Here is an 18,899-nt window from a genome sequence, read left to right on the forward strand (position 1 = left end):
GTCTCAGCAGCTGCAGGGGCAGGAGGCTGGCCTTCCGCAAGGCCGGGGACACCTGGGCCCCCGCCCGGGGGGGCGACAGTAGGCTGGCTCTCGGGGAGCCCTCGCTGGAGTCCTCCCTGGCCTGCGAGGTCCGGCATCGGGGCTCAGGGCCCTCTCCTTGGTCCCGGTCTTGGGCATCGTTGTTCCGCTCCGCCGGGGTGCGCAGCCGTCTTTTCCCCACGCACGGGGGGTCCCCCGGGCACACCGTCTGGCAGACGACTGCCAAGGCCGGGCTGTAGAGGCTCGTGGTTATCTTGACCATGTGGTCCAGGACGCCGCCGTCCTGCGGGCCCTGGTCCGAGCCGGGGGTCAGAGTGGACCGCAGGAACGCGGCGAGCCGCTGCAAGCAGTTTTTGGAGGCGGCGTGCTTCAGGATGGCCTCTGGGACCCGCGGCAGCTCCGGCTTGTACTTCTCCGAGAACTGCTCCGGGCAGGGGCGCTCCAGCAGCCTCTGGATCAGCCGGACCGCCTCCGCGCGCCCCGTGTAGGCGGCCCATTCCTGCGGCGACATCCCACGCCGGGGGTCCCTCGCATGGACGTCTGCGCCTGTACAGAGAGAACACACACAGGCGTGGGTGGGGGGCAACATGACTGGCTGCCTCACAGGCAGAGAACGAAAGGCGAGCAGCAAAGCAAAGACCCTTCAACCTAGTCCTGGCTCACCCCTTGCTGCCAGCGCTGCCTCCCGGGGCTGGTCAGCGTGCAAGGATCGCAGATGGGCTTCGATGTCACACACCACCTACCGCGTGATCCCATAGCTCTCCGAGATTAAAAAAAAAAAAACTTCCTGGATTCCACACCTGTATCAGATTCCTTGTTTTCATTTGGCGGTTGAGAGTATGTACAGTAAAACATACCCTGATGCTGCACATCCTGAAGCTGCAATTCAGTGCCCTGATGACAGTATTTTTACGCAAATCAACTCACTCTCCTGCTCTTTTCCTATGAGGCTATGCACTTTCTACAGCTCCAGCTGGTGGAGCTGGTGGTTAGCCACTGCAGACAGGCATGTCTGCTCCTGAAAGGATCGACAGCCTCTGGAGCCCTCCACAGGGTCACTAAGCATGAGAACAGGCCCCTTGGTGGTGGAGTGGGCTATACACTGGGCTTCTAACCACAAAATCAATAGCGAAAACCAGGAGCTGCTCTGTGGGAGAATGAGGAGGCTTTCTGCTCCCGTTAAGAGTGCGGGTCTCAGAAACCCACAGGGCCAGGCCTACTCTGTCCTGTAGGGTGGTGGTGAGGTGGAACCGACTCCATGGTAGTGGGTTGTGTTTCCTGTTTTGTCGGGCCAGCATGTTACTTGTAAACGGAATCTTCAAAGTGTGCACCCAGTCTCCCCCCATCTCCCCACTGCCCTGTGAACACAAACCCACTGCCCCGCAGCCTCCTACCTACTTGACTGCTGGCAGTTTGAGCTCAAAAGCGCATAGTGCTCAAGGCTGCCATTCCTAATTGGTCCGTCACCAGTCTATTTGGTTTGGGGACAACTTCAGGGGCTACTATTTGGCTTAACGGTTAAAGATCACCTCAGGGCTATTGTTTCAGGGGGTCAAAGACTTGCTGTTAGAAAAGGAAATATGATTCCATTGACTCCAAGCCAAGCAGAGATCACAGACAGCAGAGGCACCCAGTGAGCCCAAGAAGGATGCTTCTAGAATAGTCTAACGATAACAATAAACTCCATGTCCCATGTGGTCCTCAGATTTCCAGTCAGGATGCCCGTGGCTCCCATTTCACAGGGCATTGTGTGAGACCCTTCTCTTCCCTCAGGTGCCCCGGTGGCATAGAGGGTTACACCTTGGGCTGCTAACCACAAGGTCTGCTGTTCAAAACCACCAACCGCTCGCAGGGAGAAAGATGAGGCTTTCTGCTCTCGTGAAGAGTTACAGTCTCGGAAACCCACAGGGGCAGTGCTACCGTGTCCTATGGGGTTGCTATGAGTTGGCATTGACCCACTGCAGTGGGTTTTCCCTTTCTCACTTCTCTCATGGGAGCTTGGCTGGGGAAGGGTCTGTCACTGCTGTCAGGCTGTGGGCTTCTTTAGTCTTATTTCCTCAACACACACACACACACACACACACACACACACACACACCACACACTTCTGCTGGAGAAGAGACCTGCATTAAATCAAAGCTCCTTCCAGAAGGGAGCCCTATGGCATAGTGGTTACTCAAGGTCAGCAGTTGGAAACCACCTGCTGCTCCTAGGGAGAAAGAGGGGGCTTTCTGCTCTCGTGAAGAGTTCTAGTCTCAGAAACCCAGAGGGGCACTTCCACCCTGTCCTGCAGGGTCACTGTGAGTCAGCATCGACTCGAGTGCGCTGTGTATCTAGTGCAGAACAGAGCCGTCACAGCAGCCCAGGCACCTGGCCAGGGACAAACAACTGGGAGACAGGAGAGCTGGCCTCTGAGCCAGATCTCTGACCCTTAGCAGGGTGGCCTCTTGCTGGAAGTCTTCCCAGAATTCACCTCAACCTTAGTAGGCCCACCACCCCACCTCCCCCTGTCCCCCACAACTGCAAACTTCAACTTGAACTCACAGGTCCTAGAGAGCTCTTAGCTGGGCTATGGGGAGGCTGAGGTTTGTGGCTGGTGAGCATGGGCGCCGCTCAGCTGCTCATCTGAAGGTGAGCAGTTCAAACCCACCCAGAATCTCTGGGAAGAAAGGCCTGGCCACTGGCTCCCCACTAAGACTCATCCAGAAACAGGTTGCCAGGCCTTTCCTCAGCTGCACCACCGAGTGGGTGGGAATCGCCAACCACTCGGTGAGTGGTCCAGCACTGAACTGTTTGCAGCACTCTGGGGCTTGTCTCCGGGAACACAGCTAGGAAGATGCCCTCGGAAGCAGGTGTTCTCTGTGACACACCGGTCAGGTGAGCGAGTGTCCTATGATTCATCTCAGTCCACTCACACACACACCCCCCCAGACAGCTGAAAATCATTCTGAGTCCAACGTCACTGGCAAAGCAACCTGGAGAATTAGGGCAATTATCTCGTGTGTGGCTTCCAGGGGACCCTGTCACCCCCAGCCTCTTCCTTGCCATCTCACACAGACCAGGCGCCTGACACACAGAGACAGATCCATCAATAAGTGAAGGACCCTTGGCTGGGGGATGCCCTGGCTCACCTGCACCCTCCTGGTGATGCCCTTAAGTGCATGGCACGTTCGAGAATCGGCCTATTAGCAGAGTGGTAATTATTTGGAAATGGAAATCAGGGTGGAACTCATTCGCTGGCGTACAATTTATACACCGAGTGCAACAAAGGGAGGGTGGTGCGGACAGTAAAAATGTCACGGCCAAAAATAGATGACACACTAAACCTTAATGAATTGCATGCCACTTAGAAAGGGAACAAACGGCAAAATTAAAATCTTAATGAGCAAGGCTGGGAAGAGACATTTTTCAAATGCTAATGGGAAAGTAGAGGGACAGCTGCTCCAGGCCCCCAAATGTTCTCAATGCAAACACTCTGGAAGACAGAGGCCGTTCTGACGAAGACAGCATGATAAGTTAGGGACCTGCTTCCTTGGATCACGGGTCCCACTGCTACCCAGTGTATCCGGATGCATGTTGACCCCATAGAAGGTTCCTGAGGCTGTAAGTCTCCACAAGAGTAGACGGCCTCATCTTTCTCCTGAGGAGAGGCTGGTGGGTTCAAACCCTGGCCTTCTGGTTAGATGCCAAGTGCTCCACCATTGCGCCTATAGGGTCCTTGGGAAAATACCACATATAGAAGAGACAGAAAGAAACCCACTGTTTCGGCCTAACTCTGGAGTAGCAGGGAGCTCTGGGGGCTAACAGCAAGGTCAGCAGTTGGAAACCACCAGCCGCTCCATGGGAGGAAAATGAGGCTTTTCACTCCCCTCAAGAGCGGCGGTCTCGGAAACCCACCCTGTCTATAGGGTCACAATGAGTCGGAATCGACTCAGTGGCAATCAGGGTCTGCCGGCTTAGACGTACTGCCCCACACCTGTCCCTTCTAGGGTGCCTAGAAATGTGGACTAGGCCAGAGGAAATTTGTGGAAAGTACCCGTGGGCGTCCAGAAGAACAGCCAGAGTGCTCCTTAGACACCAGGAGAGTCAGCTACCCTGGATGTGTTCTCAGGAGAGACCAGTCCCTGGAGAAGGACATCCTGCTTGGTGAAGCAGAGGGGCAGTGAAGGAGCGGCAGGTCCCGGACTAGATGGATTGACACCGCGGCTCGGAGTGAGGGGCTCAAACAGAACAACTGCGAGGATGGAGCAGGTCGGGACGGTGTTTTGTTCTGTTGTGCACAGGGTCGCTATGGGTCGGAACCGACTCAAAGCCACCACACAATCAACTGCCTCAGGGCAATGGCTGGTGACACTCCTGCCATTTGGGGGTAGAGACCAGGTCTGCTGTCCCACCCACTGTCATGTACAGAGCAGTCCCCCCCTCCCCAATAAAGAATCATCTGCCTGAGAATCCCAAGTTGTGTGCTTGCTACCTTCAACGAGAGTATACGCATCTCACCACCCAGCTATTTTTCCAAGGAAATAAAAAACTATCTTATTTTTCCATCCATTTAAAAATGGTGGTTGAACACCCAAACTCACCAGTGACAACGGTCATAATCATAACCCTAAGGAACGGTCATAAAACGAAGAAGCCACATTGATAGTCATCATAATAACTTTGCTTCCTCCAGGTCAGGCGCACACACACATGTGTGTGTGTGTGTGTGTGTGTGTCTGACAGGGTCCTCCCCTTAAGAAGAACTGGGGCTATGGGACTTGCCCCCAGGCACAGGGCTGGGACAGGTGAGCCAGGTGTCATGACAGAGCCAGATGCTCTGATATCTTTCTGCTCTGCACCCCAGGCAGATGCTGAGGTAGACATGCTGGGACAGGGTGGGTGGGTGGGTGGGTTGGGGAGCACCCTCTCTCCGGCAGGAAGGGGAGGTTCTCAGAGGTGAGTAGGGGTAATCTGAATACAGAATTTGTCATTCAAATAACAGAGGGATAGAACTCACCCACTGCCCTACAGTGATTCCCATTCATGGGGACTCTATAGGACAGAGTAGAACTGCCCTTGTGGGTTGAAGAGACTGTGGCTCTCTATGAGGACAGGGAGCCTAATCTTTCTCCTGCAGCGCGGTAGGGGGGAGGGGGGCTTGAACTGCTGACCTTGTGGTTAACAGCCCAACACATAACCACTACACCACCAGGGCTCCAGGGGTAAAATAGCCCCATTAACACTGACCACCCCCACCTCCCTGTCTGTGCACCCAAACAAACCCACTGTGTTGAGTCACAGGGACGCTCTGGGACAGAGAAGTGATCCTGTGGGCTTCCCAGGCTGTGGGCTGTCCAAGACCAGATGGCCAGGCCTCTTCGCCTCCAGGAGTGGCTGGTAGATTCACAGCCAGGCATTCCAACAACTGCGCCCCCAGGCCCCCTCTTTGCCTGTCAGCAGACCCATCATCACCATGAAACAGGGAGCCTGTTCTGTGCCCCGCACCTCGGGAACCCCGGGACATGACACTAAGCGGTGGGAAAGGAACTGTGGGAATGACAAATTTGAGTGACAAATCTGGTATTCAGATTACCAGGGCGACCGGAAGGCAGCTGACCTAAAAATGCATTTATGATTGGAATGAATTCATCAACGGAAAATGCAGCCTCCATTTGATCAACACCATCTATCCTCAGTTCAGAAAGTAAGAGCCTCTAGCCCTCCCCTCAATGATAACTCGATCCAGAAGCCAGACTGGGAGCAGAGGACATGCCCCCAGCCAACAGACCCTACCCCAAACCAGCACGGACTCCAAGCCAACAGCCTCATCGCCTCTGGGACAAGAGGGGCTGAAACTCCATGAAAATGGTTGTCACTGGACGGAAAGCACTCTTGGTGATCAATTTAATTGTGCCTTTTATTTCCAAGCAGGCTGCCGTCCTCAAAGCTTCTCGCCACACACACCACACCCAAAATCAAACTCCCTGCCAGCAAGTTCATCCCGACTCACAGCGGCCCTAAAGGGTACAACTGCCCCATGGGTTTATGAGACTGTGACTCTCTATGGGGTTAGAAAAGCTTCACTTTCTCATGAGGAGCAGCTGGTGGTTTCAAACTGCTAACCACCAGTAACTACTAGGCCACCCAGGTAGACAGGGGGAAGCAGAGAAAGGAAATCGGAGACATTAGAAAGGTAAAAGCAAACCCAGCCCAGCCCACAGAGACCCCACGGGGCAGACCAGTGCTGCACCAAAGGGCTTCGCGACTGTAAGTAAGCTTTACAGAGGCAGTTGCTGCATTTTTCTCCCTTGGAGAGGCTGGTGGGTTCGAACTGCTAAGGTTTTGGTTATCTGAACTCTTTATCCACTGTGTCACCAGGGCTCCACGTTAAACCAGTAGCCTTAGTCTTATCAAGAGGGAAGCAACACAAAGACTCAGCACTGCTCGGGGCACTTGGTTGGCATCAGATGACCTGGTCAGGATGGAAACTGTCCCAGAGCCAGGCTGCAGGGGACACCACCAGCAGACTGGTGGACTCCCATGCCAGTCTGCTGTTTCATTCACAGGAATGAGGCACCGCCATCGGAGGAATGGACAAAGCCGGGGAGGGGGATACAGTAACCCTTCCCTGTATCAATGAGACTCTATGAAGGCATTACAGTGGTCCCCTTTGCTTCGGCGTTCTCCTCAAAGGGAGCTGCGTCCCCAGCAGCTCCCACCCACCGAGGCTGTGAGGGCTCCCACCCTCAGGACCCGACTGGGTTGCCAACAAGAACCGGCCATGTGGCCTGTCAGGTCCTAATAGATCAGCGGTTCTCAACCTGTGGGTCGAGACCCCTTTGGAGGTTGAACGATCCTTTTACAGGGGTCTCCTAAGACCATCGGAAAACACATAAATATTTCACAACATATAATTACATATCATTGTGTGATTAATCACTATGCTTTAATTATTTTTAATTATGTTCCATTTGTAACAATGAAAATACACCCTGCATATGAGATACTTACATGACGATTCATAATAATAGTAAAATTACAGCTATGAACTGGCAATGAAAATAATTTTATGGTTGGAGGTCACCACCACGTGAGGAACTGTGTTAGAGGGTCGTGGCATGAGGAAGGTTGAGAACCACTGCTCTAGGTAGTGTTATTTGGAGAAGCTATCTAAGACGTGTAGCAAAAGCAAAGAGAAAGCAAACTCCTTCTGCATGAAATAAAAACTGGGCAATTAGAAAAATCAACAAACTAGGTATTTTTTCCAGGTCATCTGGAGAGACCTCACAGGTAGTGGGGCTGATGCCTGAATGAACATTGATTCTGGGCCCTGTAACTAAAACAAGGAGGGGCAGGCCGAAGAACACAGGAAGCCGGCAGCCCTGAACCCTCGACTTTGAGGCTGTCTGCTTAACACGCCACCTCCTGCACCACCTGGGCTCCTATCACGAAGGCCTACTCCCCCAAGCCAACTGCCATTGAGTTGACTCCACTCACTGTGCCCCTCGTATAGGGTTCTCTAGACTGTAAATCTGTACCTCAGTAGACAGCCCCGTCTTTCTCCGAGGGAGCGGTTGGTGGGTTTGAACTGCTGACTAGCAATTAGTTATCCCCCAGCCACACCAAGGAAAATGAAACCGACTCCACACCGCATCACCATACAAAGCCACCCACCTGACGGGGCGGGTCTGTGGTAGGGGCGTGGCAATGACAAGCACAAGTCAGATGGAATACAACCTACAGGGGCATGTTTCTGACACGGTGTTTCTCTGGTGTGGCAGAGTGACTGCAGGGCTCGGGTGGTGACCAGGCACTTCTAAAGGGCTAGGTTCTCTGGGGCACAGGCTGCAGCTCAGATCCACAACCATGCCAGCGGAAGCAGGGGTGGCTCTGTGGGGGCGTGGCTCCAATGGACGGGTCCCAGTCTAGGATAAGGTTCAGATCCACCAGCCAATAGATGCAGTTGGCATGGCGCTATGGGGCGGGGCTCTGCAGTGGGGTGTGGTGTGGCTCAGCATGGCCCTGACCGAGGTGCATTTCAGCATGGCTGTAGGGCGTGGTTCCTGAAGGGGCGAGACTTGCGGGGCCGTGCTTTGTGGGCGGGGCGCTTCAAGCCTCTGGTCACTAGAGTTTAGTGGGAACGTGACTGCAAGGGGTGGATACTAGTCCAGGTTGCCCTAGAACCTACTGGGCAGGAACAGACCAGCATGCAGTCGGCTGGGCCATGCAGGGGTCTGTGGGGGCAGAGCTCTGCCGGAGGCGGGGCTCTGCAGGGCTCCTGTTGGGCCGTGGCTCCGGCGGGGCAGGCCCGAGTAGAAGAGACAGCAGCTCTGATCCACCTGCCAGCATGGAGGCTCAGATGCAGCCCGGCTTGGCTGTGGGGCGTGGCTCTGGCGGGGCGTGGTTCTGAGGAAGTGGGTCAAGGGCCGGCTTTGCATGGCTGCATGGCTCTGCCAGGGGCGTAGTTCTGGAGGGACAGATTCTAGTCCAAGTTGCGTCCGGACCCACTGGCCAGCATCAGAGCTGGCATACAGTCGGTGGAGCAAGTATGCTCTGGAGGGTGCGTGGGGGGCGGGGCGCTTCCGGGCTCGGGGCTCTAGTGAGGGGGGGATGGTGGCAGGAATCTGCAGGGCTCCGGGGGGCGTGGCTCCAGCAGGGCGGGTCCCCAGTGCCAGCTGCCGCTGGGACCCACCTGCCAGCATCAGGGCGCGGATGCAGTCGCTGCGACCCTGCATGGCGGCTTTCATCAGCGCGGTGAACCCGAACACGTTCCTCCGCTCCAGGTCCAGGCCAGGGAAATAGTTCAGCAGGTAGTTGGTGATGGTGGCGTGCCCTGCAAAAAGAATCGCAGCTGGGTACACAGGCCGGCAGCAGGGCTCGTCCCGGAGGTGACCCTTTCCTGTCACACCGCTGGAGGAAGTTACTGCAGGAGGGAAGGCGGATGGGGACAGGGTGCGGCGCGATGGTCGTGTGGCTGTCAGCTGCCTAGGACACCAACGCAAAACTGCAAACCGCAGGGGAGCTTCCGAACCACGTGCTCTGAGCTGCGGGGGCAAAGAGGCAGCCTCGGAGAGGACACTGCGAAACGGAGTGAATAGCTAAGGGAAATTTCCCACAGGCTTTGTGACGCCTCCTCACACCTACATATCGCACCACACGCACCTGAGCCATAGACCTATGGGGGGGGGGGTCCCCCGACAAGACTGCAGAAGTCTCTCTTTCCTTCACTGACTGCTCCCTGAACCGTTCCCACAAGGGCTCTCTCAGCAGTGGTATCGGAAAAGCGGGTCCTCTAAATTCTCAAGGCTCCCCTGCAGAAAACCAAATGGAGTGGGCAAGTATCCCCAAATACAGCTACTGGGACACACACACACACACACACACTGTCGTGATGCATGGGGCCAGGCAGCCAGCAAGTCATTGAGTGAAATGACACTGGCCTCCCCACTTCAGTCCTGGGAAGGGCAGGGCTCTCAGCCTTGGCCTCATCCACAGTCAGAGCAAATGATTCCCCACTGTGGGGGCTGTCCTGTCACTGCAGGGTGCTAAGCTGCATTCCTGGCCTAGCCCAACCAGATGTCATTAGCTCGCGCCACCCCCACCCCCTACCTCCAGTTGTAACAGGATTCTAGACACTGCCATGTGTTCTCTGGGAAGCAAACACTTGCCTTGAGACCTCAGACTAAACTAACTCTCTCTCTCACACACACACACACACACACACACACACACCAGACTAAACTAACACACACACACACACACACACACACACACACAGTGGAAGACAGCTTCCCTGTCCCCACCTCTCCCCTCCCCTCCTAACCTGCTCCTTCCATTGGAGCCCTAGGAAGGTGCCACCCCACTCACCCACAACCTGTACAAGTCTGCTCTTCTGATCCCTTCCTGATCCTTGCTGGAGGTAAGGGCATACCTCCCCTCTCCCCCCATGCATCTGAAACCCCCTCTTTCTCATGCCCACAAGGCTGGGTCTTCCTTCCCAGCCCTTGTCAGCTGCAGGCCTGGAACAGGGTGGGGGTGGACCCCAAAGCCCCAGGGTCCTCACTGCTCCCCGTGGGGGCTTCAGGCTACAGGCTGCTTATGGATAAAGTGTGGGAGCTGGAGAGAAGCTCTCCTGGGCGTTACCCACCGTGCTTTGTGAACTGAGAAGAAGGCTGAGTGAGCCCAGGGCCAGGGCCCTCCTGCTGTGACCCAGACATATGGGTGATGGCAGCACTCCATGCGTTGTTATTCCAGCCTGCTCGGTGGCTGTGCAAGCCCCCAACATATAAGGCAATGAGCCTTGGTGGCAAAATGGTTAAGTACTGGTCTGCAAACTGAAAGGTTAGCAGTTCAACCCCAGGCAGTGGCTCCAAGGGCGAAAGTGTGATCTATTCCTATAGAGATGACAGTCTAGGATGTCACCCTGTCAGATGGAGCCTCTAGGAGTGGCTATCAACTCAACGGCACACAGCAAGGACCAGACTGAAGGTGGCCCTGTCTTCAGACTGAAGCCTGATGGGCACAGAGGGCTGGGCTGGGATCCACTTTCCTTTTCCTGGGGCACAGCCACTCCCCAGCTTCTGCCCCAAACCAATCCCACAGCTACCAACTGGATTCTAACTTATAGCGACCCTCTCTTCAAGGTCCCCATGACTATGAATCTTTACAGGAGCAGACAGTGCTGTGGCTTCCTCAGAGCGGCTGGTGGGTGTGAACCACCGACCTTGTAGTTATCAGTTACATGCTTAAATATCAGCATCACCAGGGTTCTGCCTATTCAGCCTCCAGGCCATCAGGTTGATTCCAATTCACAGCGACCCTATAGGACGGAGTAGAACTGTTCCTGTGGGTTTCTAAGACTAACTATGGGAGTAGAAAGGCTCATCTTTCTCCCTTTGAGCAGCTGGTGGTTTTGAACTGCTGACCTTGCAGTTGCCCAACGCCTAACCCACTGCACGATCAAGCAACATCAAACCCCAAGCATTTGTGTCTCATAGATTTGTTCCATCAACAAAAATCAGAGTCCAACTACTTGGACAATAGCTCTCTCAGCTCACTGCCCACCTCTGCCCACCTGCTTGAACACAGCAGATTGCCTCGCTCACTGCCCATGAATCGATGCTCGCTCACAGTGACTCTATAGGACAGAGGTTTCTGTGGGTTTCCAAGACTGAAACCGTTTACAGGAGTAGAAAGCCCCTTTTCTCTCCCATGGAAGATGGTAACAGGGGAAATATGGGGCTTGCTGAGACAGAAAACCTAACATACCACCACCACCACCCCAACCCCCTGCTGGCTGGCAGAGTTAGAAAACAGAAAACCAGTGCGCCTGACACCCTCTTTACAGGCCTCTGTTTCCAACAAGGGCCTGATGGATACTCACTCAGGGACACCACGTGTGAGGTTGGGGCTCCTCTGAGCAGGCAGGGGGTCATGCCCAGTGCCAGCTGCCAGGTGCCCAACACAGCTTAGTGGTTCTAATGAGGGAAGCAGGGCCTCTGGCCCCGGCCTGGTATTTCGTCCACTCTGAGGAGCAACAGCTGCAGCAGCAGGCCAAGCCAGCTGGGGTCGGTGCCGAAACCAATCACAATGGGCTCAGAGCCACTCCTTCACAAGGATAAACTGGCCTGCCCACCGCCATTGCCAGGGGCATTCCCTCTGCCTGCATCCACGGTAAGTACTTTGAACCGAGAGGGAGAGGGGACTTGGAAGAGACACCAAGTAGGCAAACAGCCCACTGCACAGCTCTGTTCTGCGTGCTACCTCAAGACCAGAGAAATCAGCAAGCTGTCAGCTTGTTCTGCCACAGCCCCATCCCTCCCTGAGCCCCCTGGGGTTCCTGAGACACCGGAACGAGGCTGTGGGGAGCCCAACAGGGCAGACTTGAGTTGCTCCTGTGGATTTCCAAGGCTGTGACTCTTTACGCAGCCCGTGGAGATGGGTATCAAGCTTGGTAAAGTAGAGGGGCCACGGAAAAGAGAAAGGCCTTCAGGAAAATGGACTGTCACCGTGTCTGCAACAATGCTCTCAAGCACAGGACAACTGTGAAGATGGCGCAGGGCCAGGCAGGGCTTCCTTCTCTGCATAAGGTTGCTATGGGTCGGAACCAACTTGATGGCCCCTGACGACAACTCTTTATGAGAGCAGAAAGCCTCCTCCCCAACACCACCTGGGCTCCGGGTACAGGGCTGGGCCCCTTCACACACCCATTCTGCTGTGATTTGAAGCAGGCGCCGTGATGTTGCTCTATGGATCAGAACAGTAGCTGGTTTCCAGAAATAGATTGCCAGGCCTTTCTTCCTAGTCTTAGTCTAGGAGCGCTTCTAAAATCCATAAGGACATAACTAAGCTTGGGCTTCAGGTGCATCAGCCAAGAATTGACCCCAGGTCTTCTGCACAGAGGCAAGAAGTACCGCCCACTCACCCCCCGGCCTCTGTTATGTGTGTGCAGCTGTGGGTAGGTGCCAGTGTGTTGATTTCTAGTGACACTGTGCGGCAGCAGTACCACCCCAGAGGGACTTCTAGGTGGTAACCTTCACGGAGCCTGTTGCCAGCTGGATGGGTTTGAACTCGCAACATTTCAGGCAGCAGCCAGGCACTAGGGTGGACCACCCAAGGTGCCCTGGCCGGACTGGCCTCTCAGCTTGTCCCAACAATCAGCTGATGGTTCTCCAAACCCCACGTAGGAATTTGGAAAGTTCCCCACCTTCAATCACCTGGGAACTAGCAAGTCCCACTTCCAAAACATGACTCATGGACCACTTTTCAGAGAGAACAGAAAGCCCCGTAGGGAACCCCCTCAACTTTCCACCCTCACCCCACAGACTTCCCCAGGGAGACACACACACCCACCAGTCCTCCTGCTGAAGGGGCACATGCCTACCCTTCTCGTGCTGCCTGGGGGACCGAGGGGTGTCTGCCTGGGGGACCGAGGGGTGTCGAGGACCGAAGAGAAAGAGGAAGATGAATGAGACATCCTGGTTTTATTCTTAAGCCCAAAGGTTAACCATAAAAGCCTGCCAGAAACTGCTCTCTACCCATGTGCATGCGCCTTGTCCTTCCAGAAAAGGAGAATTCCTCAACAGACCCACTGCCACCAAGTTGACTGCAACTCACCGTGACCCTACAGGACAGAGCCGAACGGCCCGCTGTGACATATCCAAGGCTCCCATCTTTACCGAAGCAGTGCTACCTGGTTCTCCGGAGATGTGGCTGGTGGGCTTGAACCACAGATCTATTTGACTAGCAGCCCATTGTTTAACTCACTGTGCCACGAGGGTTCCAGCTGTCAAACCACGCCTTCCTAAGCTTAAATCTCCAAGAGTCTCTTGGGGGCCAGTGGGACTCACTGCCGCTGAGTTGATTCAGACTCATCAAGATCCTATGGAACAGAACAGAACTGCCCCTGTGCATATTTGAGGATGGAAATCTTTACCAGAGCAGAGAGCCTCATCCAACTGCTGGACTTGCGGTCAGCAGCCTCACTCACTATGCTACCAGGGCACCTTGCAGGTGGGTGGAGGGCCAAATGCTTGGCAGCCAGGCCGGAAGTAAGCTGGCATCGGTGGGTCGGTCGTAGTAAAGGCAGAATGCATGGCTCCCTCAATCATGTGAAAATTACCCAGTGACTGGCTGGTCTTCTATACTTCTTTCTCTTCTCCTGCCTTTAAGCCGCCCCACCCCCACCCTCTTGCACCTAGCTTCTTGGAGCCAATTGCTTTTCCTGGGATCAAAATGGTCCCCCCATCTCCTGAGAGAATATCTGCCCTTTGTCATGTGACTCTGCCTCACGTCAAGAGAAACTGCCCAACGGGGCATTTTGAAGAGAAAAATCCATCATGAACATCTTAGTTTGGGTTTAAAGTTGCCTGGCCCACAAAACCAAATGCTAATAGTAAAAAAGAAATAAGTTCTGACCCAAAATGAATCCGGCCAGTAGTCGTTTTCACCCAAAGTCCCTCGTCCCATCTTTCTGGTTCTATTGCTCTTGTTATCAGGGTCATTAAAACGGTCTGATGGCTCATCGCGACCCTGCGTGCAACAGAAGGAAACCCTGCCTGGTCCCGTGCCGTCCTCAACATTGTTCCCGTAGTCCAGCCCATGGTTGCAGCCACTGTGTCCGTCCATTGTGTCGAAGGTCTTCACCATTTCTTGCTGCCCCTCTACTCTACCAAGCATGATGTCCTTTTCCACGTCTTGTCTCTCCTGATAACATGTGCAAAGTCCGAGAGACAAAGTCTCGCCATCCTTGCTTCTAAGGAGCGTTCTGACTGCATTTCCTCAAGGCAGCTGTGTTTGCTCTCTGGAGAGGCCGTGGTACCCTCACGATGCTTCTCCAGCACCATAATCCGCATGCGTCAATTCTCCCGCTTTCCTTATGCAATGCCCAACGGAACACACGCATGAGGCCATGGAATGAAATCACCCTGGGCTTGGGTCAGGGACACCTCTAGCCTCAAAGTGACATCCTTGCTCTTCAGCACTTTAAAGAAGTCTTTCAGCAGATTACCATGTTCTAGGCCAGGCTTAACATAGGCCCGAAAGGAGAGGATGGCTTCAGGTGGATGGGCCCCAGGGGGCCCATGGGTGCAGGTGTGACGTGACTCTGGCTGCTCTTAGTAACAGGCAGAAGAGAAGAAGGGATCAGGGCGTGGTTTGAAGGAAGGAAGGTGACAGAGGACAGGTTTGGATGTCACAGAGAGGGTGGTGCCACCAGCCCTTCCTCTCCAGATAGCACAGATCGGGTGGGGACAGACAACTGGGTGGACCGAGGCTGCATCCTGTCCCTGTCAGTAAGCTGGGGGTAGTGGTGGGAGTTGCCGGACTGCTCAGAACAGCCCAGAAAATGGGGCTCCCAAGAACTAAGGCCATGATCGCACATCAAAGAGACATACTCACCAAGTTCTAAACTCTCCCTTGAAACAGAAACAAGGAAACACTTCAAATAGCCAAAAAGATCATGACACACTCAGGGTGAAATCATTTGGCAGGCACATACCAACAACAGTGCTCCTGTTAGGTGCCTTGGCAGGGGTGGGGCCTGTCCGGTCCTCAGGCTGTACTAAGGCCCTCAAAATCATCAACACCAGCTAATAGCACACGCTTCACCAAAGAGAAGCCGTTTCAGCCATCACACAAGGGGTGAGTTCATTAAATGTCTGGCCACATAAAAGAAGTGGATAACTTTGTATGGCCTGGGAACGATGATATAAATATCCAAATGGCCCTTGGCAGACAAAAAAACAAACAAACATTTCCCCTGTGCCACGAGCTCCCGGCCATCGAGTTGATGCTGACTCATAGAGACCCTATAGGACAGGGTAGAACTGGCCCAGTGGGTTTCCAAGATGGTAACTCTTTACAGGCAGTAGAAAGCTTCCTCTTTCTCCTGTGGAGCAGCTGGTGGTTTTAACCCGCTGCCCATTCGGATCACAGCCCACCACACAACCACTATACCACCAGGGCCAGTTTCAACTCACAGCAGCCCCCCACAGATGAAAACTAAACACTACCAGGTCCTGCGCCATCCTCACAACTGTTCCTATGCTTAAGGCATTGTTGCAGCCACTGTGTCAATCCACCTCCTTGAGGGTCTTCCTCATTTTCATTGGCCCTCTGCTTAACTGAGCTCTGGTGGCCCTGTAGGTTGAGCGTTGGACTGCAAAGGGTATGGTCAGGGGTTAGAACCCATCAACTGCTCAAAGGAGAACGATGAGGCAGTCTGCTTCCCCAAGGACATACGGTCTCAGAAACCCTTTGGGGTGGTCTACTCCTATAGGATTGCTCTGAGTTGGAATCCACTTGATGGTTGTGGGTTTGGTTGTTTTTTCTACTTTAAAAATCTTGACCTTCTTCTCCAGAGATCTTTACCTCCAGATAACATGTCCAAACTACATGAGACAAGGTCTCGCCATCTTCATTTCCATCCTTCTTTTTAAAAAAAATAATTTTATTAGGGGTCATACAACTCTTATCACAATCTATACATACATCAATTGTGTAAAGCACATTTGTACATTCATTGCTCTCATCATTCTCAAAACATTTGCTCTCCACCTAAACCCCTGGCATCAGCTCCTCATTTTTACCCCTCCCTCCTGCTTCCCACTCCCTCATCAACCCTTGATAATTTATAAATTATTATTTTGTCATATCTTGCACTGTCCGACATCTCCCTTCACCCACTTTTCTGTTGTCTGTCTCCCAGGGAGGAGGTTAGATGTAGATCCTTGTAATCGGTTCCCCCTTTCCCTCCCTCCTGGTATCGCCAACCCACCCTCCCTCCACCCTCCTGGTATCGCCACTCTCACCACTGGTCCTGAAGGGATCATCTGTCCTGGATTCCCTGTGTTTCCAGCTCCTATCTGTACCAGTGTACATCCTCTAGTCTAGCCAGATTTATAAGGTAGAATTGGGATCATGATAGTGGGAGGGGAGGAAGCATTTAGGAACTAGAGGAAAGTTGTATGTTTCATCGTTGCTACATCGCACCCTGACTGGCTGTCTCTATCCCCAGACCCTTCTGTAAGGGAATGTCCAGTGGCCTACAAATGGGCTTTAGGTCTCCACTCTGCACTCCCCCCTCATTCACTATGATATGATTTTTTGTTCTGATGATGCCTGATACCTGAGCCCTTTGACACCTCGTGATCACACAGGCTGGTGTGCTTCTTCCATGTGGGCTTTGTTGCTTCTGAGCTAGATGGCCGCTTGTTTACTTTCAAGCCTTTAAGACCCCAGACACTATATCTTTTGATAGCTGGGCACCATCAATTTTCTTCGCCACATTTGCTTATGCACCCATTTGTCTTCAGCAATCATATTAGGAAGGTGAGCACACAATGATATGATTTTTTGTTCTTCGATGCCTGATAACTGATACCTTTGGTACCTGTGATCACGCTGCCTGGTGAGCTTCTTCCATGTGGGCTTTGTCCAAACGCTGTATCTTTTGATAGCCGGGCACCATCAGCTTTCTTCACCACATTTGCTTATCCACCCGCTTTGTCTTAAGCGATTGTGTCGGGAAGGTGAGCATCATAGAATGCCAATTTAATAGAACAAAGTATTCTTGCATTGAGGGAGTACTTAAGTGGAGGCCAAATGTCCATCTGCTACTTTAATACTAAACCTATAAATATATGCACATAGTTCTATTCCATCCTTCTTAAAGGTATCCATAGTTTCTTACGAATTAATGGATGGAATGCCTTTGCATAGTCAATAAAACACAAGTAAACATCTTTCTGGTATTTTCTGCTTTCAAAGGACATTCTGGCTGCAATTATTCCCAGACAAGCTTTTCTTTCTTCTGGAAGTCCCTGATGTACAGCCTTTGCCAACCCCTAATTCAACACCGTCTTCCTTATCCATTGTCCAGTTGTCACTTGCATATGAAACAACCCAAAAGACCAAGGTTTGGGTCAGATTCACTCTAGTCCTCAAAATAACATCTTTGCTGTTTGACACTTTAAAGGGAGCTAGTGCCACACGTGTGCCCAACGCAATGGGTCACGGGTTTCTTGACTGTCTCTTCCATGGATTTGGATTTAAGTAAAGTGAAATCTTTGACCACCTCAATTTCCCCTTCCTTTCTCATGAAGTTGCTTATTGGGCCAGTGTGGGATACAGAAAGATTTCTCCCAAGCTGTCTCCCCCAAATATATGCCAAACTTAGTTTTGCTACTGTTATGAATCGGGCAACCTCAAAAGGGATCACGACCCACAGTTTGAGAACCGCTGCAAGTATAAAGGATCACTGGTGGCCTAGTGGTTACACACTGAGATGGGATCTTCAAGATTGGTAGTCTGAAATCACCAGCTGCTTCTCCAGAGAAAGACGGGGGTTTCTACTCTGATAAAGAGCTACAACCTTGGAAACCCACAGGGGCAGTTCTACCCTGTCCTGCAGGGTTGCTGTGGGTTGGCATAGGCAGTCGTTTGGTTTGGCTTTTGGGAACCACACCTGGCTGAGAACCCATGACTCTGACCTTCCATTCCCTCCCTTCCAGGTATTGCTGAGAGCACTGAAAGGAACAGTCCGAGGGTGGGCTCCCTCAGACTCCCAGTCAATCCACTCTTGGGGGAAGGGCTTGTGGAAACACATGCACCTTCTCCAGCCGCACTCTGGACCTATTCCATCAGAAATGCTGGCCCTGGGCCCAGCCACCTGCATGCTCACCTTCTCCAGGTGAGCCTGATGCCGCTGGCACCGCTGATCATTGTGCTAAGGTAATGGGCTCCAGGGGCCAGAGCAGCCCTGGGAGGCTCAGTTACCTGCGCCTTAGAAACAAATGAAAGAAAATCACTTCCTTGTGCTGAGCCAATTACGACAAACAAGAAAACACTCTTTAATGGGCTGTTAACCACAGGGGTGGAGAGAAGTAAAAATCAGTGTGCCTCCTGGGGGGATGAGACTCAGAGGGCAAGGCACCCTTTGCAAGTGAGGGGTGGAGGGTAGAACCTCCCACCCCCACCTCCCCTGTTCATAAATACACTCCCTTCTACAGCTGCATCGACCAGTGCCATCCCTCCCACCCCAGCTTTGCATCAGCGGGGACAAAGGCCCCTGATGCTCTGACACTCAGCCTGGCCTCCTCAGCAGATATCTGACCTGAGCCCCAAGGCTGGTGGGGTGCTCTCCTCCCAATCATGATGCCCAGGGTGAGCACCTGACTCTGCTCTGAGCAGAGGTGCCCAGCCTGGTGTCTAGTTGAGCTGTAGTCAATTATATAACATGGAGGGTCCTTACAGGGCTGGCCCCAGCACAAGACACGACATCCCTCACTAAATCACAGCACTTTGGAGGACAATACTGGAGACACAGTGTGGGAATTGAGCACAATCTGACCCCATCACGCTGGGGTGAAGCACTAAGG

The 18,899-nt window shown here is 53.2% G+C and overlaps 1 protein-coding gene across 1 annotated transcript in view; it reads right to left on the reverse strand.

The window, feature by feature from the left end:
• Nucleotides 1-4: 4 nt before the first annotated feature.
• ANKRD33B (ankyrin repeat domain 33B) overlaps nt 5-18,899 on the reverse strand; it is a gene marked incomplete at its 3' end in the record, with an annotated part of 70,567 nt that continues 51,672 nt past the window's right edge. Inside the window, exons 3-4 of the mRNA XM_045285281.1 lie at nt 8,714-8,854; nt 5-585 (exon numbers count right to left, since the gene is read on the reverse strand). Of these exons, the coding sequence (XP_045141216.1) occupies nt 5-585; nt 8,714-8,854 (722 nt within the window). The remainder of the gene's footprint in view (nt 586-8,713; nt 8,855-18,899) is intronic.

The sequence above is a fragment of the Echinops telfairi genome, unplaced genomic scaffold, assembly GCF_000313985.2.
Source record: "Echinops telfairi isolate 266 unplaced genomic scaffold, ASM31398v2 ScPeMD7_7469;HRSCAF=8507_1, whole genome shotgun sequence".
NCBI classification, from domain to species: domain Eukaryota; kingdom Metazoa; phylum Chordata; class Mammalia; order Afrosoricida; family Tenrecidae; genus Echinops; species Echinops telfairi.